Raw genomic sequence first — 26011 nt, 5'->3', positions numbered from 1 at the left:
CTACTAATGCTCTCTTTAGTCTATAAGCTTCATTCACCATGGTTCTCCAGTTTGGTAAAATGTATTTTCATCTGTCTCAGATTGGAGTCAAAGAGATGTCACTATAGCTAAAATGTTTCATTGGAAGTTTTTCTTTTCCTCAGGGGGGGAAAAAACAGATCAATCTGATAAACTCTAATATGTTTGGGGGGGGTATTTTTTTTTTTTGGCAGTACTAGGGATTGAACCCAGGGCCTCACACATTCTAGGCAAGTGGTCTACCACTGAGCTACATTCCCAGCCCAATGTTTTTTCCTAGTCTTAATATTCAGTCTTACCTAAGGTAGTTTTGTTTCTGCTGACAAGCCAACAATGGTAACCAAAGAGAATCACAAGGCTGACAAAAAACATGCAGGCCACAAAGAGGAGAAAAAGGACATGGAACTTAGAGCGAACACTGGGCAATTCCCCCTAGAAAAGAAATAATAAACAAAAAAGATTAAAATGGGAAAGCTTGGCTACCTGTTCTACAAAGGTTATAGTTTTCTGCATGTATAAAATATCTAGGTACAATTTAAAAAAATTAGATTCTGTAAAAAATTTTTACAAAATTGTTCTCTGTTGATGATTATACCTCATTAAAGATATGCTCTTAGTCTACAAAGCCTAGAATAGATCATTGCTTAAGTGCACTTCAGTGTAAAATAGAGTATATAATATACCAGTTAGAAAAGGGTAATGTGAAAAGGGAATATTTGGAGCATAATTGGCATAAAGGTCATATTTCATTTAGTTTGAGAAATATGAATTGTTGGTTAGAGGTGATTTTGATGTCATAGGGTCCATCCTTTTATCTCAAGGTGGGCTATTCTAGAATTCTTTATATGTCATGTTTCCTTGGACATATGGCTATTAAAAATGTCATGGTGATGAATGTAGGAAGTTAAAACACATACATATAATTTTAAAATGTCCTACCTATAAGTCATGACCTGATTTTAAAGCTGGTGCACATTTTCTATGGTTGTTTTTTATAGCTGAAGTGGAATGTGTTGGTATATTAGATCCCGTGGAACAGCTGTTTAGACAGTACAAATCAAGAAGGATTTTACTGGCAATGTAAAAGTAGGTGGCTAAAGATTTTTATAGTTATCTGGGACATCTTATTTTCCATGTGGCACCAATTTTTCTTTAAACATGTAATTCTAGACCAGAATGAATGTTCTAAAGTTCTGTAGCATGCATATCATATAACATTTTGTCTTCTGAAGAGAACTTTATAAAACATTTTTAATTTGGAGTGAGCAGTTAGAGGAATACTATTGCTTATTTCCTCCTTTCCCATGCTGGTCATTATTCTGGCAAGATGAAACAATTTGAAATATTTCAAAATACTTTCCAGTAATAGTTAAAAGAGTGTGTGTGTGTGTGTGTGTGTGTGTGTGTGTGTGCGCGCGCTTGTGTTTTCTGGTACTGAGGATTGAACCCAGGGGTGCTTTACCACTAGTCCTTTTTATTTTGAGACAGGCTTTTACTGTTTATTTTATTTTTATTTTGAGACAGGGTCTCATTAAGTTGTTGAGGCTTACCTCAAGCTTGTGATCTACTGTGTTGTGAATCTACTGCGTTATCCCTTGATAGAGTTCTTAATATTAAGCTTTTAATTTTTTTAGTTTGAAGGTTACAGCCCTATGCTCAAAAATACCTTATCAGAAGACAACCAAGCTAAATTGCTTAAAGCAATGATCACTAGAGGCAATTCAGAGGAATATTGGTAGAATGATGCTACTATCATGTTTCTAAAATAATTTATAGCCTCTGTGAGGAGATTCATGGACCAGTGTGGGAGATATGTGTTACTACTTTTGCATAAGGCAAGGATCAATCTCCTATCAAAGTAGCTGTTGTTTAAGTTAATATTGAGAGGAGAGAGAAATTCTGATGGTATTTGAATCCTTTATTCCAAAGGAGCTAAAGCTTTTCCATACCAGAACCATAATGGGCAATAGGACATGGTATAGTATATAAGATCATTGGGCTTAGGATCAGACTTAGGTTCAATTCTCACTTTGAAATTTACAAGCTAGGTGATCTTTGGCATGTCACTTAACTACTATGATCCTCATTCTTATCACCTTTGAATGAAACTAATAATTCCTGCTTTGCCTACTTCTCAGGATTGTGCTGAGGATCAGATGAAATAAGGGAAGTGCTTCAAAAACCACAACGTATCATATAAATAGAAGTTGCTGTTCTTAGAAACACAGCTTGTCTCCTTGATAAATGGCTTTTAAAATACATGGCAGTGTTTACTTTTTATTTTAAAGAGAGATTTGATTTAAACTGAGAAAACCATCCTCAAACCACACTAAGGTGCTTTTTGGCTGGAAAGATTGCAAGGAATCATTTTCTTGAACTGTCAATGCCCTTTTCATTATGAGGGCAAGCAGAGACAGGTTTCCTTGCCTCACATATGTCAGGCACAAGCTAGGATATCATGGAGAAAAAAATGAGGGAATAGGAAAAGGACAAGGGTATGTTCAGCCCTGGTACTGCTTGTGAATGCAGCCATGTTTCTGGTGATTAATTCATATCCAACTATCATCTTGCAAGAATACAAAAAAAGCATGCAGCACCTAGCTGGCATTGTGGTATTTGATTATTGGCTGGCTAGGAGGGCTAAAGGCAAAATATGTGAAATGCAATCTTGTTTACTTTGTTATGAGGGTAAAGGGTGGTTTTTAAACAGTCGCCTACTGTGTTAAGTACCAACAAAGGTCTGTAGTGAAGATCAAGGCTGACACTTTCCCTGTTGATTGGATGCAGCAGATTTTCTTCACATTTAGAGTAGTAGCTCAGTGTGTGGATAGAATGCCAAATAGGTCATGGAAACCTGAGCAATAGAAAATAAATCTTGTGCTGTGCAAAGGGGTGAAAGAGATGTTAAGAGGTATAGCATGGTGAAACATTTCCTATTTGGGGAAAATGTATGAGAAAAAAACTTCGTTATTTATGCTAATAGTTTCTTTGAGTCTTTGAATTGCAGATTTTGATATCTATCATATAATTCCCTATTCTTAATGTTATTAAATGTTTGAATCGATTAAGCAAGTTGAAGGGGAATGGAAAGCATATATCACTATAATTTTGTACACTATATTTTCTAGACTACTAGGAATCAAAACACTAATTTATAATTTAAATATTCTCAGCAATTTACCTTCTCACTGCCTTGTCTTTTCCTTGTTTGCTCCAGTTTATTATAATTTATATTCTGACCACAGAATTCATGTTCTTTCCCACAGCTTTACCTCTCTAGCTAATGTGCTTGTGCAGTTTCTAAAGTAATAAATATTTGCTCTGCCACATTTGTCTTTTGCTATTCAGGATAAGTTTGGACAACCCTCATCATGTATATCTTAGTAACTATACTGGAGTTGTATGGAGGAGGGTTCTTCTGGAGTCCACTGGCATGAAATTTAAAAATAACGTATTTCACTGTACTTCTGCCAGACCCTATAAACATATGTACAGGGTCTGTACTATGACTGATATCTTCAACTAGGAGAAAGATAAAAGCAAGGTTTTTGAGATTTCATTGTAATTATTAGAATTATATTTTGAAAGGCAAAACACTTTCAACATCTGTTTCATTTGATCTTGGCAATGAGCCAGTAAGGCAAGTAATGAAAACAGTATTACATCTCAGTTCTCCTAATTTCCAACCCAGGGTTTATCATAAGTTAAAGAAAGACTTTCCTGTTCATTTGGTCACATGAGAAGGTTATGTCAGTGTATCTCTCTATATGGTAGGAATTTTGCAAGTCTCCTTTGACCTAATTTCATGTTCAAAGGGGAGTGCTTTGTTAGTCTTTTTTTTTTTTTTTAGAAACCAGAGATTTGAATTAGTTCCAACATTTTTCAAAAATATAACGTGTAGGAAGGAGGTTTTAAAAACTCAATTGGGGCTGAGGATGTAGCTCAAGTGGTAACGTGCTTGCCTGGCATGTGCAGGGCACTGGGTTCGATCCTCAGCACCATATAAAAATAAAATAAAGATGTTGTGTCCACTGAAAACTAAAAAAAAAGAACAAATATTAAAAATTCTCTCTCTCTCTCTCTCTCTCTCTCTCTCTCTCTCTCTCTCTCTCTCTCTTTCTCTCTCAAAAAAAAAAAAACCTCAATTGCAGAAGTACATTTTAAAGAATTGGTAGGACTCAAGAGGTTAGGTAACTGAGGGCCTTAGCAAGATTGTCATATGCAAACAGAAACTTGTTTAACTAGAATCTTTAAACAGCAACCGCTGGTCTCAGAGTATATAACATGAAAACTTTGTTTTTAGTGGCTTCCCCCTTTGGTTTCTTCAGTATTAGCTATTTCAAAATGTAAAATGTTATAGGACAAATAATGTCACAGACTGAAGTGTATGTTTGTCTGTGGGGGACCCTTCAGAATTTGTAACTTACTCTCCAATACTTGATGAAATAGCTGAAGACGGTTGTAGCAATGTACAGGCAGTAGAGAACAGAATAAGCTAAGAACTGAAGAAAGAATTTGTAGTTGGAAAATCCAATGCAGTTATTAACCCTAAAAAAAGAGAAAAACTAATTTGAAATCAGGACCTATTGATTGAAAACACACTGACATATAAGTGGACTAAGCAATGGAAGCATGTTACTCCTACTGTATCATTATGTGTCATGTAAAACCCAACAGAGATAAAAGTCCCTTAATAGGAACAGACTGGAAAAACAAGTTCACATCTCACTTGTTTCTCCTTTCATTTACAGGCACAGAAACATCTAATAGTTCTGGACTAGTTCCTGACACACCCGAGCAAACCTGGATCTTGGTTGCTAAAAAACTATTAAAGTCTTAGCAGCTACATTTGGTAGAGTTGTGGCTTGTTCTTTTTTGTAATCAGGTGATTTCACTGGTTCTCTAGATCTGATGTACAAAATTTAACGAATTGCTGAATTTCACAATCTACACTATTTCAAACATCAAGCAAGCTAGAAACAAAAATAAATTGTGTTATCTTACAAGAAAAAAAATATTGTGCTATATTTCATTACTATGCTCAATTGCTAAAGTTAATGGGCAGGAGACCATTAGCTTTGTGACCCCAGGAACTCTCTACTATACCTTTGGTGGTGTGGTTATTCTTGCTCTAAAATTTTACCCCTCCCCTGTCCCCCACACAAATACAAAGCCCAGTGAATTATGGTGACAGAAAAAGGCATGTTACAACTATGCTTAGGAAAGTGAGCACATTGAACAACTTTGACCCTTTTAGAGGAGAGAAATGAATCAAAGGGACATACCAAGGGCAGTGATGGTCCATTTTTAAAACACACCTACAAAGGGGAGAAAATATAGTGTGATAAGTGAGGCTATGGAAATGAAGCAACATCTCAATATTGAACTCAAGGTTTCACCAGTATTTTTACATAGATCCAGTATACCTGTTCCCAGATCTCCATTACAGCAACTGTAAAACCATTGTATCTGTTATTCCCAGGATGAGATGATCATAACAAATACTTTATAGGATTATGCTGGCAGCAAGTTACACACTTAAAAGCCCAACCTTTAAAAGGGATTGGAATCTCCAGGATATTGATACAACAGAAAAGGTTCAAAGCATCCCCTCTAGTTTTGTTCAATACTCAGTTTAATAAAAGCACAGGAAAAAAAAAACCTATATGGCTGTAGTCTGTGTTTGAATCAAAACTAAGAGCAATATGAATGGCAAAACCATCCAAGAAGAGGGGATGGGGTTGTGGCTCAGTGGTTGAGCTCTTGCCTAGCATGCATGAGGTACTGGATTCGATCCCTGGCACCATATAAAAGTAAAAACAAATAAAATAATGGTATTGTGTCCATCTACAACTAAAAAAAATTTAAAAAGGTATACAAGAAGAAAGGCATGAAGATTACATATTTTAACATAAAATGGTTTTACAAAGCTAGGACTTATTTTTGTTGATTAAAAAAGAAGCAGAATAGTTTAATGCAATAAATACACTTCCTGTAATCTTGTATTGTATGGCACACAAGAGCCTACCAAGGCTCCTGAGGTAGAAATAGGAACATGACATATAGAGTCATCTGAGTTTTCTTTTCAAAGAAGCCCAAAGCTGGAACAATTTGAGCCACAAATTAAATAAATACAGTAGTACTGGGTCATAGCACAAAATAGAAAAATGAATATTCATGCCTCCATATTGAGATAAATAAATGATTGACTAAATAAGTAAATGGGAGAGAAAATGCACACTTCCCATACAGAAGAATCCCAAATAATTTATACAGACACTCCATCTTCAAAAAGTGGGAGGGGCTGAGGTTGTGGCTCAGTGGTAAAGTGCTTACCTAGCACATATTAGGACCTGGGTTCGATTCTCAGCACCACATAAAATAAATATAAATAAATAAAATAAAGTTATTGAAAAAAAGAAGAGGGAGTATAACTTCCCATTCCTGTAGTTGGGCTGTGCATAGTAACTTCCTTTTGAAGAGTACAGTAGAGGGAGGGGGTGGAGAGTAATTTTACAAACACTACTTGAGGCAGATGATAAAGATTAGCATTGCTGTGATAAGTCATGTTTATTTGTACCCTTGATATGATGTAATCAGAATGGCACTTTACTTCTATGGTCTTCCTCCCCAAATCACATTACCCCAGTTTAAGGATCATGAGGAAAGATAAAAAAAAAAAAACTCATCTGAGGAACATTCTACAAAATACCTAATCATTAATCCTGAAAACTGTCATGATCATCAAGAACAAGTAAAGTCTGAGAAATTGTCACAGCTTAGAAGAGCTAAGGAGACACAACTACAAAATATGATGTGTTATTCTGGATGGGATCTTAGAACAGATAAAGGGCATTAGGGAAAAATTGAGGATCTCTAAACAAAGGATAGCCTGTAGTTAAAAATAATGTAGCAATACTAGTTCACTAATTGTAACAAATGTATCATACTAATAGAAGGTTTTAATAATAGAGGAAAGTGGGTGTTGGGCATATGAGAACTATCTTCATAATAAATCTATAAATCTAAAGCTGTTCTAAAATAAAAAGATTATTTTTAAAATGTGATTATATTTCTCTTTCTATCTTTAGAATAGTTTGAATCATCATCATTCCTGTGAGGGTGTTTGGCATGTACTCATTATGACTGAAAGGAAATGCTCTTAATCTAGGCATGGTTGCATGTTAGGATCAGTCATTTTGTTGTCTAGGCAACCATCAGTAGCCAAACTCAGCCCAGGGGGAATATTACTGTCACTTACATGGCACAGACAGAGCAGTGATGGCAGCGGTCTGGCTTGATCAGATGGCAACGGTCACAGAATCGTACAGCTATAGGAAAAATAAGGCGGTTAGCATTTCTTAGGGCTCACTGTAAGACTTCATATCTTATTAGTCTACTGGGATGGCTTGTTATACACTACCCACAGATGGTCACACTCATCTCAAGTTGCCAAGCAAAAGTCAATCATATAGAAGAATTGTGCTATGAATTTCTTTTCTTATTAAGTCAGTCTTGAAAGCACCTTTCAGGAGAATAAGGGAAAAGGCTTCATATTTAGATATCAGACCATAAGATTTCATATTATCAAACAAACTACTATCAACTATTTGAGGGATCTGGAGAAATCATTTAGTCTCTATTTATTGAAACTCTCCTATCTGGAAATAAGGATTCACAATTTAATTCCTGTCTCATGAGGCTAAATTTCATAAATGCATAAAACTACAAAATGGTAAACTTAGAATAACAATTTATGCTAGACCCTGGGTTCAATCCCCAACACTGCAAACAAAACAAGACAATTTGGAAAATAGAAGAGAATTTTTCAATAATTTCAATTGACCATTTCACAGATAAAAAAGTAAAGTCTTGGTCCTTATCAAGTGATTTTCTCAAGGCCACATAGCAAGTAAGTGGCAGGGCTGTTACCTGTACAGTTTTTCTGATTACTTCATTCAGGTTTCTATTCGCCCTGTAGGTCTGATATAAAAATCCCTCCTGCCCATTTGTTCCTCCCTTTCTCCTTTCTTTCATTCCATCCTCTTGGATTAAAGCTATTTTCCTTTTCTAATTTTTTTTCATGTTCACTGATAGAGTATGCCTGTGTATAATGTAATTATATTAAGTATAAAAACTAAATAATTTAAGCTAATATAATAATTCCACTTACAGTGTATATTAAGCACACATAACTGATTCAACACAATCGGCCACTAATTCAAAAGATTCCTGTGTTCATTCCTATTTATAAAGAGTATATGACAAAAGATAGAGGTATTATTAAGTCAAGAATGAAAGGAGAGATGCTTTCATGTTTGGATCCTTTAGCACATTTTTAAAGATACTGTCAATGCCATAGGTTGATCTACCATCATCTCTCCTGCAATAGTTCTGATCCATTAGGAGGTACAATAGACTACAAAAGAATTACTTGAATTTTGTAATTTGTACAGATAGAAATCTAGGGAACATGTGTGGGAATAGATACTGAAGATCTGAAATAATGGTGGAAGGAATATAAAGTTAGATCTAGACAAAAGTATTGATACAGGCCCACTGAGCAGATTTTGCATTAATGTTGCAGCTCAAGGAGTTTGGCTGGTTGATTGGCTGAAACATGGAACAAAATGTGGCACACAGTGAATGAATTTGAAATGCCATACCTGCCTTGGTTTAATGTAGAGGAAGGGATTCAAATATTTAAGGAAATTGGAATGTTAGGATGAATTTGTCATTTAATACCTACTCACTCACACTAAGAGGGTCTATAAGACATACCATTTACCAATACTGTGAGAAATAAATTTATGAGGGGAATCTAAGAATGCTTAAAAAGCTTTTTTTAAAAAAATACCTTTGTTTATTCATTCATTTATTTATATTTATGTGGTGCTGAGGATCAAACCCAGTGCCTCACACATGCTAGGCAAACCGCTCCACCAACTGAGCTACAACCCCAGCCCTTGAAGAGCTTTTTGACTGCTCTTGTCTCTATGTCAGTTCTTGCTGTAGTCACTAAACTGGGAAACCTAATGCGATGGAAGTAATTGGACCATGTGGTGGCACTCAGCCACAAAAATCAAGGTGGATGCAGCTATGGTTATGGTCATCAGAGTCAAAATAGCAATTAGAATAGTCTGAACTCATGCAGATTTATGGCTTTGGCTAATGAATCATGGTGTTTCTAGAAGCGAAATAGGTAGAAAGCCTACTAAATTCTTACTTGAGCTATATAAGCAAAAATGTTCTAGATTGAGTGAACAAAAGTCTTATTTGAATCATTAAAAAAAGTAGTCATGGCTTGAGCCAGCTCACAGACTCAGAGGCCCTTGAATAAAGGAGAGATTGTATTCCTGTGAGGAAAGACACTAGAATATTACCAACACTACTAAAATTTTATACTGTTCAACTTTCCACTATTCTTCATCAAAGGTACCTTTGGCCTTTTACCAAGGCAACTGTGCATTAGGAAAAAAGAAATAAAAGCATCATTCCAGGGGGCTACTGGACACTGGCTTTGAAGTGACACTAACTCCATAAGACCCAAAATGTTATTGTGGTTCACCAGTCAGAGTTGGAACTTACAGAGGTCAGGTGACCAACAAAGTTTTAGCTCAGGTCTGATTCACAGCAGGCACAGTGGTACCCAAATGCCTCCTGTGGATATTTCTCCAGTTTCTAGAATGTATAATTGGAGTAGACATGTTTAGTAGCTGACAGAATCCCCACATTGATTCTCTGAGTTGTATAGTGAGGGTTATCATGGTAGGGAAAGGCCAAGTAGCAGCCAGTAGACTTGCCTCTACCTAGAAAAATGGTAATACAAAGTAATACTGTGTTCCTGGAGGGATTGCAGTGGTTGGTGCCATCATCAAGGACTTGAAGGATGTTGGGTGATTACTCTTACTACATATCATTCAATTTACCTATTTGGCCTATGCAGAAGACATGTATTGTGAGGAATTATGATAAGTTATTGTAACCTTAACCATATGGAGACCCTAATTGTCAGATATGGCTTCATTGCTTGAGGGTACCGGGTATGCTGCTATTGATTTGGCAGGTTCCTTTATCTCTATCCCTGTCTATTAGATCCACTAGAGGCAGTCTGCTTTCTGCCTGGCAAAGCATCTTTACTTTCCTACCCTGAGGGCATATCAACTCCCCAGTGCTATGTTATAATTCAGTTTGCTGGGATCTTGATCACCTTTATCTTCCACAAGATATCACATTGGTCCATTACATTGATGACATTATGCTGATCTGACCCAGTGAGCAAGAAGTAGCAACTATTCTAGACTTATTGGTAAGACATTTGTATCCATTGGGTGAGATAATAAATCCAATGAAAATTCAGGAACATTTTACCTCAGTGAAATTTCTAGGGGGTATAATGATGTGTGGCATGTTGACATACCCCTTCTAAGGTGAAGGGTAAGTTGTTGCACCTGGCTCCTCCTACAACAAAAGAAGAGGCACAGTGCTAAGTAGGCCTTTCTTTTTGGATTTTGAAGATAACAAATTCCTCATTCGGGCTTGGTACTCTAGCCCATTTACTGAGTGACCTGAACAACTGTTAATTTTGAGTGGGTCTCAGATATAAGAGCAGGCTCTACAACAGGTCCAGGCTGCTGTGTAAATGCTTTGCTGCTTGGGCCACATGATCCAGCAGATAAAATTGTGCTTGAAGTATCAATGAAAGATAGGGATGCTGTTTACAGCATTTGGTAGAGCCCTATAGGTGAAATTTTAGTGCAGACCCTTAGTATTTTGGAGCAAAACCCTACCATTCTCCACAGATAGCTATTCTTTTTTTGAAAAATATTCTTGACCTGTTCCTGGGGCTTAGTAGAGATAAAATCCTTACCCATGGGTCACCAAGTTACCATGTGACATGAGTTGTTCATCATGAACTGGGTGTTATCTGATTCACCAAGCCATAAAGTTGGGTATGCAGAGCAATACTCCACATTCAAACTAAAGTGGTATATATATGACCAGGCCTGAGTAGGCCCTGAAGGCATACGTAAGTAACATGAAGAAGTAATCCAAATATCTGTAGCCCCTATTCCTGCTATATGACCTTCTGTCTCCCAGCTTGCATGGTCTCATGGGAAGTTTCCTACCATTAGCTGACAGAGGAAGAGAAGGCTCATATCTGACACACAGAGGGTTCTATGATATGCAGACACTACTTGAAAGTAGACAGCTAAAGTACTACAATCCCCTTCTGGGATATACCTGAAAGACAATAGAGAAGAAAAATCCTTCCAGTGGGCAGAACTTTAAGCAGTACACTTTTATTTGCTTGGAAGGAGAAATGGCCAGGCACATGAGGATATATCAATTCTTGGTCCTTTGCTACTGGTTTGGATGGATGATTGGAGACTTGGAAAGAATAAAACTTGAAAATTGGTGACAAGGAGATCTGGAAAAGAGTTATGTAAACAGACCTCTCTGAATGCAAAAACATTATAAAGATGTTTGTGTCTCATGTGAATGCTCACTAAAGGTTGATTTCATGTGTCAGTCTTAACTTGCTGCTATAACAAAATACCACAGCCTGAATAGTTTCTGAACAACAAATTTATTTCTCACAGTTCTGAAGGCCAAGAAATCCAGATTTAGTACTGGTGAGGGAGGGCCCGTTTCACAGATAGCACCAACTTGCTGTTTATTCACATGGTGAAAGGGCAAGACAGCTCTCTGGGCCTTTTTATTAGGGCATTAATCCCATTAATGAGTGCTTCACCCTCATGATCTTGTCACTTTCCCAAGGCTACACCTCCTATTACCATCCACATTTAAGTTTTCAATGTATGAAGGGGTGGGGGCTCACAATCATTTATATCATAGCACCACAACAGAGAAGGATTTTAATAACCAAACAGATATGATGACTTGTTCTGTGGATACCAGTCAGTCTCTTTCCACAATCACCCCATTAATGCCCAATGGTCTCATGGACAACATGGCTATGGTGGCAGAGATGGAGATTATTCATGAGTTCAGAAACATGGCCTTATATTCACCAAAACCAACCTGGCTTTGGCCACTGCTGAATGTCCAATCTGCCAGCAGCAGAGAACAAAATTGAACCTCTAATATGACACCATTACCCATGATTATCAGCCATGTACTTGGTGTCAGGTTGATTATATTAGAATGCTTCAATCATAGATGGGGAAGCATTTGTTTTTATTGGAACAGAAAGTCTAGATAAAGATTTGGTTTTTCTACATGCAATATTTCTGCCAAAACTAACACTGTGAGCTCTTGAGTCACCCCCACGCTGCCTAGGTGTTGCGAGCGAGTCGCACACTCTTCGGGCCCACCCTTCTCTTAACACTCGCAGTCCTTTCTCTCTCAAGATGCCTGAGGAAGTGCACCATGGAGAGGAGGAGGTGGAGACGTTTGCCTTTCAGGCAGAAATTTGGGAAGAAGAGCTGAGGCACAGTGATTGGCTCCCACCTATCAAGAGGAGAAGCCTGGCCCAGTGGGCATAGCTCCACCCACTGGAAGAGAAGTCAATCGAGCTTTATGACTGCATTTATTACTAGTATTTTTTTTGAATGATTATTATTAGTATTTTTTTTATTCTCACTTTTTGTAGTTGAGGTTGTTGTGTTCTTTAACTTTCTTACTAATGGTTTCAATTTTTTTTAATTCTTTTTATTCTATTATTATTACTATTATTTTTTTAAACTTCAATTTCCATTTTTTATTACCATTATAATTTTTTTCGTTTGTTTTAAATTTTTATTGTTTCGTTTTTTCTCTCTTTCTTCTCACTTTTTTTCTTTTGTCTTTTCATTTCTTTTCAACTTTCTTATTCCCCCTCTCTTGAACTCCACCTGCCTACACTTACTCTCTTTAGTGACTTCTTCCCTTCCCTTCTAATACCTCTCCTCCCAAGCATCAAATAAACTTATAGGAGTAAACAGTAACTCAACAGTCAAACAGAACAAGAAGTATCATGAGCATAAAAAAGCAAGGAAGAAAAGGAGTACAAACAATGAAAGACAGCCTAAATATTCAGGAGGACCTGGAGTCATCAGAAAAATGGCCATATAAAGAACTCAAGGAACACCTTAGACAGATGGAAAGGAACCTTAAAGATCACATTGAAAATGAATTACAAAAACAGATAAAAGAAGAAGTTAAGCATCTTTATCAGGAGATAGAGATTATAAAAAAAATCAAACAATAATTCTAGAAATGAAGGAAATGATAAACCAAATTAAAAACTCAATCGAGAGTATCACTAACAGAGTGGAGCAAGTAGAAACCAGAACGTCAGATAATGAAGACAAAATATATCATCTTGAAAAGAGTCTAGCCAACTCTGATAGGCTGGTAAAAAATCATGAGAAAAACATCCAAGAGATTTGGGATAACATAAAAAAACCAAACTTACGAGTCATCGGGATAGAGGAAGGCACAGAGGCTCATGCCAAGGGAATGAGTAACTTGCTGAAGGAAATAATTACAGAAAACTTTCCAGAAATAAAAAAGGAAACAGATATACAAATTGTAGATGCATACAGGACACCGAGCACACAAAATCACAATAGACCAATGCCAAGACACATTGTTATGAAGCTATCCAATATACAGAACAAAGAGAAAATATTAAAAGCTACAAGAGAAAAGAGGCAGATTACATTTAGGGGTAAACCAATAAGGTTGACAACGGATTTTTCACCACAGATGCTGAAAGCGAGAAGAACCTGGAACAACGTATTTCAAACACTGAAAGACAATGGATGCCAACCAAGAATCCTGTATCCAGCAAAATTAAGCTTCAGATACGACAACGAAATAAAAATCTTTCATGGTAAACAAAAGCTAAAAGAATTTGTAGCCAGAAAACCAGCATTGCAAAGCGTATTGAGCAAAACTCTACATGAGGAAGAAATGGAAAACAATAACCAAAACCATCAGCGGGAAGTGCCTCAGTAAAGACAGAGGATGGGGGGAAAGCTAATCATGGAGAAACAAACTAAATTAGGGAAAAAAAAGAGATAAATAATCAAACATGGCAGGAAGTACAAACCATATATCAATAGTAACTCTAAACGTTAATGGCTTAAACTCTCCAATAAAGCAACATAGGCTGGTAACATGGATTAAAAAAACAAATCCAACGTTATGCTGCCTCCAGGAGACACATCTGACTGGAAAAGACATACACAGGCTCAAGGTAAAAGGTTGGGAAAAAATATACCAAGCACACGGTCCTCATAAGCAAGCAGGCGTGGCCATTCTCATATCGAATAAAATCGACTTCAAGACTAAGTTAATCAAAAGGGATAAGGAAGGACATTATATACTGTTAAAAGGAACCATTCACCAACAAGACATAACAATTATCAATATTTATGCACCAAATAATGGCGCTGCGACATTCATAAAACAAACTCTCCTCAAGTTCAAGAATCAAATAGACCACAACACAATAATCATGGGTGACTTCAACACACCTCTCTCACCAATGGACAGATCCTCCAAACAAAAGTTGAATAAAGAAACTATTGACCTCAATATCACAATCAATAACCTAGACTTAACTGACATATATAGAATATATCAACCATCATCAAGTGGATATACTTTTTTCTCAGCAGCACATGGAACCTTCTCAAAAATAGATCATATATTATGCCATAGGGCAACCCTCAGTAAATATAAAGGGGTTGAGATAATACCATGCACTTCATCAGATCATAATGGAATGAAACTGGAAATCAATGATAAAAGAAGGAAGGAAAAATCCTACATCACATGGACAATGAACAATACGTTACTAAATGATCAATGGGTTACAGAAGACATAAAGGAGGAAATAAAAAAATTCTTAGAGATAAATGAAAATACAGACACAACATATCGGAATCTATGGGACACAATGAAAGCAGTTTTAAGAGGGAAATTCATCGCCTGGAGGTCATTCCTCAAAAAAAGGAAGAACCAACAAATAAATGAGCTCACACTTCATCTCAAAGCCCTAGAAAAGGAAGAGCAAAACAATAGCAAATGTAGCAGAAGGCAAGAACTAATTAAAATCAGAGCAGAAATCAATGAAATTGAAACAAAAGAAACTATTGAAAAAATTAACAAAACTAAAAGTTGGTTCTTTGAAAAAATAAATAAGATCGACAGACCCCTAGCCATACTAACGAAGAGAAGAAGAGAGAGAACTCAAATCACTAACATACGGGATGAAAAAGGCAATATTACAACAGACGCTTCAGAAATACAGAAAACAATTAGAAATTATTTTGAAAACCTATATTCCAATAAAATAGAAGAAAGTGAAGACATCGATAAATTCCTTAAGTCATATGATTTGCCCAGACTGAGTCAGGAGGAAACTCACAACTTAAACAGACCAATATCAATAGATGAAATAGAAGAAGCAATTAAAAAACTTCCAACCAAGAAAAGCCCAGGACCGGATGGGTATACAGCGGAGTTCTACAAAACCTTTAAAGAAGAATTAATACCAATACTTTTCAAGTTATTTCAGGAAATAGAAAAAGAGGGAGCTCTTCCAAATTCATTCTATGAGGCCAACATCACCCTGATTCCGAAACCAGACAAAGACGCCTCAAAGAAAGAAAACTACAGATCAATATCTCTAATGAACCTAGATGCAAAAATCCTCAATAAAATTCTGGCGAATCGGATACAAAGGCATATGAAAAAAATTGTGCACCATGATCAAGTAGGATTCATCCCTGGGATGCAAGGATGGTTCAATATACGGAAATCAATAAATGTTATTCACCACATCAATAGGCTTAAAGATAAGAACCATATGATCATCTCAATAGACGCAGAAAAAGCAATTGACAAAGTACAGCATCCCTTTATGTTCAAAACGTTAGAAAAAATAGGGATAACAGGAACTTACCTCGACATTGTAAAAGCTATCTATGCCAAGCCTCAGGCTAGCATCATTCTGAATGGAGAAAAATTGAAGGCATTCCCTCTAAAATCTGGAACAAGACAGGGATGCCCCCTATCACCACTTCTATTCAATATAGTTCTCAAAACACTGGCCAGAGCAATTAGACAAACGAAAGAAATTAAAGGCATAAAAATAGGAAAAGAAGAACTTAAATTATCACTATTTGCGGATGACATGATTCTATACCTAGAAGACCCAAAAGGGTCTACAAAAAAACTACTAGAACTAATAAATGAATTCACCAAAGTGGCAGGATATAAAATCAACACACATAAATCAAAGGCATTTCTGTATATCAGCGACAAAACTTCTGAAATGGAAATGAGGAAAAACACTCCATTCACAATATCCTCAAAAAAAAATAAAGTACTTGGGAATCAACCTAACAAAAGAGGTGAAGGACCTATACAATGAAAACTACAGAACCCTAAAGAAAGAAATAGAAGAGGATCTTAGAAGATGGAAAAATATACCCTGTTCATGGATAGGCAGAACTAACATCATCAAAATGGCGATATTACCAAAAGTTCTCTATAGGTTCAATGCAATGCCAATCAAAATCCCAACGGCATTTCTTGTAGAAATAGATAAAGCAATCATGAAATTCATATGGAAAAATAAAAGACCCAGAATAGCAAAAACAATTCTAAGCAGGAAGGGTGAATCAGGTGGTATAGCGATACCAGACTTCAAACTATATTACAGAGCAATAGTAATAAAAACAGCATGGTACTGGTACCAGAACAGGCGGGTGGACCAATGGTACAGAATAGAGGACACAGAGACTAATCCACAAAGCTACAACTATCTTATATTTGATAAAGGAGCTAAAAACATGCAATGGAGAAAGGATAACATCTTCAACAAATGGTGTTGGGAAAACTGGAAATCCATATGCAACAAAATGAAACTAAATCCCCTCCTCTCACCACGCACAAAAGTGAACTCAAAGTGGATAAAGGAGCTAGATATCAAATCAGAGACTCTCCGTCTGATAGAAGAAAAAGTTGGCCCCGATCTACAGATTGTGGGGACGGGCTCAAAATTCCTTAATAGGACACCCATAGCACAAGAGTTAATAACAAGAATCAACAAATGGGACTTTCTTAAACTGAAAAGTTTTTTCTCAGCAAGAGAAACAATAAGAGAGGTAAATAGGGAGCCTACATCCTGGGAACAAATTTTTACCCCTCACACTTCAGATAGAGCCCTAATATGCAGAGTATACAAAGAACTCAAAAAATTAGACAATAAGAAAACAAACAACCCAATCAACAAATGGGCCAAGAACATGAACAAACATTTCACAGAGGAGGACATACAAACAATCAACAAGTACATGAAAAAATGCTCACCATCTCTAGCAGTCAAGGAAATGCAAATCAAAACCACCCTAAGATACCACCTCACCCCAGTAAGATTGGCAGCCATGATGAAGTCAAACAACAACGAGTGCTGGCGAGGATGTGGGGAAAAGGGTACTCTTGTACACTGCTGGTGGGACTGCAAACGGGTGCGGCCAATTTGGAAAGCAGTATGGAGATTCCTGGGAAAGCTGGCAATGGAACCACCATTTGACCCAGCTATTGCCCTTCTCGGACTATTTCCTGAAGACCTTAAAAGAGCACGCTACAGGGATACTGCCACATCGATGTTCATAGCAGCACAATTCACAATTGCTAGACTGTGGAATCAACCCAGATGCCCTTCAATAGATGAATGGATAAAAAAAATGTGGCATTTATACACCATGGAATATTACGCAGCACTAAAAAATGACAAAATCACGGAATTTGCAGGGAAATGGATGGCACTAGAGCAGATTATGCTTAGTGAAGCTAGCCAATCCCTAAAAAACAAATACCAAATGTCTTCTTTGATATAATGAGAGCAACTATGAACAGAACAGGGAGGAAGAGCAGGAAGAAAAGATTAACATTAAACAGAGACATGAGGCGGGAGGGAAAGGGAGAAAAAAAGGAAAATCACATGGAAATGGAGGGAGACCCTCATTGTTATACAAAATTACATATAAGAGTTTATGAGGGGAATGGGATAACAAACATGGAGGGAAATGAATTACAGTAGATGGGGTAGGGAGAGAAGATGGGAGGGGAGGGGAGGGGGGATACTAGAGGATAGGAAAGGTAGCAGAATACAACAGTCACTAATATGGCAGTATGTAAAAATGTGATGTGTAACCGATGTGATTCTGCAATCTGTATTTGGGGTAAAAATGGGAGTTCATAACCCAGTTGATTCTAATGTATGAAATATGATTTGTCATGAGCTTTGTAATGTTGTGAACATCCAATAAAAAAAATTAAAAATAAAAACCATTTTAAAATAAAAAAAATATATATAAAAATAAATGTATATTTAAAGAAAATGGAAAAAAAAAATTTTTTAAAAGAGCAAGAATAGAGGAGTTCAAAGGTTCCCAACACAATAAAATGTCAAACTTTAAAGAGAAAAATACTAATTATCCTGATTTGATATTACACATTGTATACATGTATCAAATATCACACTATATCTCATAAATATGTAAAATTATTTTATGTTAATAAAAACAGAGATAAAACAAACTATATCTCTGAGCCCAACTCACCCCATATGCATCTAGTTTCTATCCTCTGCACTATTACCTTATTTTGTTGGCTACTGCCTAAAATTATATAATTTTCTGTTTTTCTCTTCATTAGAATTTAAACACCACAAGAAACTTTGTGACTCTATGTTCAGCTGTGTATTCCCAATGTTTAGAATAGTGGTCATACACATTGGTTACTTTTTAAAAATTAGTATTATGGAAGTTTTCAAATATACACTAAAAGTAGAGACACTAGTATAATAAACCCCAGGTACCATATCCAACTTCAACAATTATCAACCCTTGTGCCATTTTTGTTTAATATGTTTCTTCCACTGGCTTTTTACTTGAGCATTTTAAGTAAATACTAGACATTGTGTCACTTCCAGCCAAAACTATTTCAGTAAGCATTAAGACTTTAAAAAATCATAACTGTTGAATTACTACTCTAATAAAATTAACAATAAGTCCTTAATATTATCTTAAGTCCTTAGTATGCAGACCAAATTAAAATTTCCCCAATTGTCATACGGTGTCTTAGTAAACATTTGTTGAATAAATAAAAGATGAGGGAATGAACATAATTGCCTTACAGTATACTTTTCTAAGGCTTGAAACATAATCTCCCATATTAGAAATATTAGAATGGTTTGACCAGAGAAGTCTTGTATTCAAAATTTTAAAGGTGGAGAACTGGTTCAACAAGTACTGTTCTAGTCATACCAATAAAATCTAAGAGTATAATTCCATAGAGAATATTTACCTAAATAAAATGAAGAAATCTCTTTGCACAGATACTTGACCCATACTAGTTAAGTACTGGAAACAACCCAGATGTGTATCAATCAGTGAATGGTTAAACTATGATATACAATGTAAATAAAAGGAATAAAGTATGCAAAATATGAATGAATCTGAAAAATTTGCTGAATAAAAGAAGCCAAACACAATTGTACATACTATATGATTCCAATTTATAAAATTCTAGAGCAGAAGAAACTAATGTATAGTAGAAAACTATCAGAATAGTGGTTGTCTGTGGGTCAGGGATTGACTGGGAAGGGGCAATGACAACTTTCTGGGGTGGTGGTAATGTTGATAGGGGTTTTAGTTGTACGGTTGTGTTTACTTTTCAAGAAAAAATGAATTGTACTCTTAAGATTTTTACATGTTTTGTATGCTAATTTTGCTAAAAAATAATGTTAAATTATTTAGGTGGGTGTGTATTGATGCATGGTATTTACTTTGAAATGTATCAGAAAAATAAGATGGTTTGGTGGAAGATGCTAAAGGAATGGATATATGGACAGATATGTCCATATATACGCAATATAAGCAATATAGTAAAATGTTAGTGGTAGATTATAGTTTTGGTGTTGCAGGTATTTACAATTCTCCCAACTTTGATATGTGTTTTAAAACTTTTATAATAAAATGTTGAGAAAAAAATTCCATAGTGGCTTTCAGAAGATGAAAGAGACAATGGGCTAGGTTGACAACATACATCACTTAATGTTTCTGAGATCTTTGCTGAACTTCCTCTCTTGCTGACATTGAATACACTGACCTCCACTTCCGGTTCGTGTGTAAACTGGTAGCTTCTTGGCCATATCAATAAGCATTTGCTTCTGGACCTCAGGTCTCTCTTCATTTTCATAGCGCTCCTTGTCTGTATAGGACAAGTGGAACTGGAAGCAGAAGTGATAGGCAAGACTTTATTTTACAATGTTTGCAGAAAGGATTTAAAACAATGACTATGTAAATGAAAATATCTGTTACCTATCCTTGAAGATCAGGTACCAATTTTGCTTATAACCTGGATACTTATCTTTGTTATATTATCTGACTTTTATCTCAATTTTCATAATTCTATGATTTGTAGTACTGTTGTATAAATACAGTAAAACTTAGATAAAGTATCTTGTCCAAGGTTGAACTCATTCAGCTCAGCTCATCAGACTCCAAGACTTGCACATTGTTCACTCCATTATACCATAATATGATGTTGCAAAGCAGGTTTGTAACAAATTGCTTCCTAGAACCCGTTGAAGGTTAACCCTGTTTATTAGGTTGCAAATGTTTTTTTCAGGTGACACTGATAACAGTCTTGGAGAAGCTGGATGAGACCATGACATTATCTGCCTATTCTAGTCTTAAAGTAGTAGAAATTTGAGTATTTCAAGTATGTATTTGAGAAGTTTTTTGATACAGACCTTGTTGTCATACTATGCAAAGATACTTCACTAATCTTGCAAACAATATGCTAACAATTTCCCAAAGTAATACAGATCTGAAAGCTTTCTTTTGTCTGGGCCAAAGGGTAGACAAAGGTGAAAAAGGGAATTTCTGGGTTTAAGCCTCAATGCTGCTCCTGAATATAAACTCAATTTGGAAAATCAGACACTCTTACTTTTTCTTCATCTGTAAATTCAAAAGATCAGTGCAGATATGCTGGATAAAAATAAGAAATTGAAAGTCTTACTTAAAGTCTAATTTTTAGATCATTTAAAAATATTAAAACATCAATCTTTTAACCCTTCTAATTGGTATCTAATATAGTATCATATACAACTTTATTTTATCTTTTTAAAAATGTTTTTTAATTGTGGATAGACCTTTATTTTATTTATTTACTTGTAGTACTGAGAATCAAACCCAGTGCCTCACTCACACCAGGCAAGTGCGCTACCACTGAGTCATAGCCTCAGCCCCTTAATTTTATTGTATTACTGTTTTGTTGCTGTGCTGGAGATCAAACCCAGGGCCTTGTGCATGCTAGGCAAGTGCTAGGCTACTTAAGCTAAATATATGCCTATAGTGTATAATGACTCAGCAATTCCACTCTTAATTATATAACCAAGAGAAATGAGTGTGTGTGTACATGTGTATATGCGTGTGCATACATACAAAACACATATATGTATACGAAAGATGTGTACAGGGATGTTCAGTTTTGTTCATAATAGAAAAAATGGTAACAATTCAAATGTCCTTCAATGAGTGAACAGATGAACCAATTAGGATAAAAGGGAATAATCTACTTTAAGAATCATATGTAGTGGTATGTTTTATGGTATAATGTCATTCTGAAGCAAAGTGAGAATTAAGCACCCTCTTCGATATATGTGGAAATGTGTAGGAGCATTTTGGGATGTTACAATAAATGTGGTATACTATAGGCACTTAATATTTAGCCCAGGACGCTAAGGATTCTGCAATGAACTGTACCAAAAGGCTATAAATCTATGTTACAAAGTAGTGATTAAATGTTGTAAATGAATATAGAAACATCTGGTTATTTTATTTCTTAGTAGAACAATTATCTTGATCAACTCAAAGGTATGAGTTCTTTAAAAATTCTTTTTTACTTTTGATAATTAAAAGCAGCACCTTGGGGCAGCACTTTAGTTTTTGAGATGTTCTTACAAATGTTAACTTTCTTATGGTACACTGCATATACCTGAAAGGTGAATACAGGGTTGTTTCTATTTGTATGCGAGAAATAACTTGTGGTCATTCAAGAGGTCAGCTTTGGTTTAGAATGTCAGGCATGGATGCCTTATTTCAGGAACTAACCAAGCCTTGTTGAGTATCAGAATGCAATGAGCCAATGAATGCATTTGGGTAGGACAAATGATGATAGACTGGGATGTATGTTGTATTAGAGAAATTAATATTGTGGAACTCTCCATTCTCTTAACAAATTAAACATGATAAAAGATGTAGTTTTAAATGTTAGACATTTGTGGTGCTTGACTAAATCCTGTCATTATCTGTCATGATTTAGATATGAGGTGTCCCCCATAAGCTCATGTGTGAGACAATGCAGGAAAATTTAGAGGTGAAATTATGAGAGCCTTAACCTAATTGATGAATTAATCCCCTGATAGGAATTATTAACTGGGTGATAACTGAAGGCAGATAGGAGGAGGTGGGTCATTGGGGCTGTGCATTTGGGGTATATATTTTGTCCCTGATAAGTCAAGTTTAGTCTCTCTCTGCTTTCTGGTGCCATGTTCTGAGCTGCTTTCTTCTAACACAGCCTTCTGCCTTGATGCTCTGCCTCACTTTGGGCCCAGTGCAATGGAGTTGGCCATCTATAGACTGAGATCTCTGAAACTATGAGCACCAAATGAACGTTTCCTCCTCTAAAATAGTTTCTGTCAAGTACTTTGGCCACAAAATGAAAAAAACTGACTAGAACATCTCACCCAGTTTAGGCTTATAAAATTGCTAACCATTCAGGTTGCAAGTGTTTTTTTCAGTTGACACTGATGGCAGTCTTGGAGAAGCTGGATGGAGACTGTGGATGGCCTACAAGCTTCATAAATAATACGAAGGGGAAAATTATTTTTATTGAGCTTAAATTCACATAACTTAAATTTTATTTTAAAGGATGCATTTACAGTGTACAATTCAGTGATATTTAGTACATTTACAATGTTGTGCAACCATCATCATTATCTAGTTCCAGAACATTCTCACCACCCCAAAAGGAAATACCTTACTCATTAAGCAGTGCCCATTCCCATCTATCCCCAGACTTGCCAACCAGTAATCTACTTTCTGTCTCTGTGGATTTTCCTTTTTATGGCGGGGGGCAGTACTGGGAATTGAAACCAGGGACTTGTGCATGCAAGGCAAGCACTCTACCAACTGAGCTATACCCTTAGCTCTGGGTTTGCCTTTCTAGATATTTCATATAGATATGATCAAAACTGTGTGGCCATTGGTGTCTTGTGTCTTTCAATTAGCATAATATTTTCAAGGTTCATCCATGTTATACTACATATCAATACTGAGTTTCTTTTTATGACTGAATAATATTCCTTTACATAGGTATACTGTACTTGATTCATTTTTCTGTTGATGGACTGTTAAGTTGTTTCCATCATTTAGCTATGGTGACTAGTGCTACAATGAACAGTTAAGCATAAGTATTTATTTGAACACTTGTTTTCAAATATTTTGAGTATATATCTAGGAGTGGAATTTCTAGGTCACATGGTAACTCTACATTTAACTTCATGAAGAACTGGACAGCTATTTGCTATACTAGCACTACCATTTTATATCTCTAGTATCCGTTTAGGAGGATTCTGATTTCCTGACATCTTCACCAATTATTGTTATTTTTCATTTATTCTTTCACTCAGTTTTGACCTTCCTAGTGGTTATGAGGTAGTATCTCATCATGGTCTTGATTTGTATCTCTCTAAATAACTAAGGTATTAAATAATTTTTCATGTGCTTATTAGACATTTGTTCCCCACCCCTAAGTTTTATTCTAGGAATTCTGTAGGTTTAGGTCTTCTATTTAGGTCTGGTCCATTTTTATTGTAATAAAATATATATAACAAAATTTAACTATTGAAACCATTTCTAGGTATACAGCTCAGTGGTATTAAGTATATTCCCATTGTTGTGCCACTATCACCACCACCTCCAGAACTTTTATTAATGACCCAAAGTAAAATTTTATACTCATTAATTAACTCCCCATTCCCCACCCTGTATTTTTTATATGTTATTATTGATAGTAGGCATCCTAATGGTTATGAGGTAGCATCTCATTGGTTTTTGCTCTTCATTTTCTGGTTAAGATATAAAATTAGACTATTTAAGATACTTATCCTTTTTATTTTATTTTTTTTTACTTATCCTTTTTAAATGTGTTTACAATTTTATTGAATCCCATGGGTTTTTTTTTTCATTTTCATTCATCTTTGTTATGGTCTAGATATTAGGTGTACCCTAAAAGCCCATGTGTGAGACAATGTAAGAAGGTTTAGAGGAGAAATGATTGGGTTATGAGAGCCTTAACTCAATCAGTGAATGAATCCCCTGATTAGGATTAACTGAGTGGTAACAGTAGGCTGGCAGGGTGTGGCTGGAGGAGGTGGGTCCCTGGAGGCATGCCTCTGGGGTATATATTTTGTCCTTGGTGAAAGGAACTTTCTCTGCTTCTTGATCATCTCCTGAGCCACTTTCCTCCACCATACTTTTCTGCCATGATGTTCTACCTTACCTCAAGCCCCAAGGAATAGAGTCAGTCATCTATGGACTGTGACCTCTGAAACTATGAGCCCCCAAATAAATGTTTCCTCCCTTAAAATTATTCTTGTCAGGTCTTTTGGTCACAGCAGCAAAAAAGAGCTGACTAAAACAATCTTGATGAATTTTCTAATTTTCCTATGATTTCTTACATGATCCATTGATGAAGAGTGTGTTTAATTTCTACATATATGTGAATTTATAGTTTTCCTTGTCTTATTGATTCTAATTTAATTCCATTGTAGTCAGAGAAGATACTTTATATGAGTTCAGTCTTGTAAATTTACTGAGATTTCTATTGTGGCCTAATGTGTGGTCTATACTGGAAAATGCACTTAGGAAGAATGTGTATTCTGCCATTTTGAAGTGGGTATGTTACATGTAGCTGGTTTACAGTGTTGTTCAAATCTTTCATCTCCTTATTGATCTTCTGTCTAGTTCTTTTGTCCACTATTGAAAATATGGTGTTGAATTCTCTATTATTGTATGACTTTATATTTTTTCCATTAAATCTGTTAGCTTTTGCTTTTTATACTTTGGGGTTCTCTTATTGATAACTTTCACATATTTTTGATAAAGTGATCCTTTTTTCAATATAGAATGTCTTTGTCTCTTGTTAAGTCTGACTTAAAGTCTCTTTTGTCTGATATTAGAATAGCCACCCTTGGTCTCTTTTGATTACTATTTGCTTATATATTTTTCTGTTCTTTCAACTTTTTATGGCTTGCTTCTAAAGTTAAATTTTGTGGACAGCTTAAATATAGATCATGATTTTTTAAAATTCATTCTGCCAATCAGCCTTTTACAGGGAAAGTTTAATCCACTTATGCTTCAAGTAATTATTCATTAGGAAGGATTTCTGCCATTTTGCTCTTTATTTTCTCTCTATATTATATCCCCCATATTCCTCAATTCCTGCTTCACTGCTTTTCTCTGTGTTTAATTTTTTCCTTTTGTATCATTTTGATCCATAATGGAGAAAATTTGGATCCGCATTTTTCCTAGTGTTTGGAAACTGATAAAATCTCTCCTATTGCTTTTTTTTCCTACTTCAGAATCTAACTTAGCTTAGATAAATGCTTAGTAGCATTTATCATATAATAAATGCCTGATATAACCACAAATTCCTTCATGAATTTCAAATACTGCATGAAACATGTGGATTTAAGAGAACACAGCTTGAAAATGATTGATTAAACAATTATATTTTTCTTCAGAGTCTTCCTGGGTATGAAAATAATACGCTTTATAGAATTGAACTTGTTGAGGTCTCAGAATTGAAGTAGGTCCTTGTTTTTTTTTTTTTTCTAATTAAATCACAGTACAGGTAGTGGTTTCCTAGTCTTAAGATATCCAGGACTAGTGGTTTT

At 35.7% G+C, this 26011-nt stretch overlaps 1 protein-coding gene across 2 annotated transcripts in view; it reads right to left on the bottom strand.

Moving 5' to 3' along the window:
• Positions 1-26011, bottom strand: part of ZDHHC15 (zDHHC palmitoyltransferase 15) — a 107046-nt gene that overhangs the window by 40980 nt on the left and 40055 nt on the right. For both annotated transcript variants that reach the window (XM_081276587.1, XM_081276588.1), the window contains 5 exons: positions 20155-20275; positions 7280-7349; positions 5304-5336; positions 4446-4566; positions 318-450 (listed from right to left, as the gene is read on the bottom strand). In XM_081276587.1, the coding sequence (XP_081132713.1) occupies positions 318-450; positions 4446-4566; positions 5304-5336; positions 7280-7349; positions 20155-20275 (478 nt within the window). The remainder of the gene's footprint in view (positions 1-317; positions 451-4445; positions 4567-5303; positions 5337-7279; positions 7350-20154; positions 20276-26011) is intronic.

Source organism: Spermophilus citellus (assembly GCF_964194105.1).
Source record: "Spermophilus citellus genome assembly, chromosome: X".
In the NCBI taxonomy this organism is placed as follows: Eukaryota; Metazoa; Chordata; class Mammalia; order Rodentia; family Sciuridae; genus Spermophilus; species Spermophilus citellus.
Note: the sequence above shows the minus strand (reverse complement) of the source record. Positions and strands in the feature narration are given on the sequence as shown.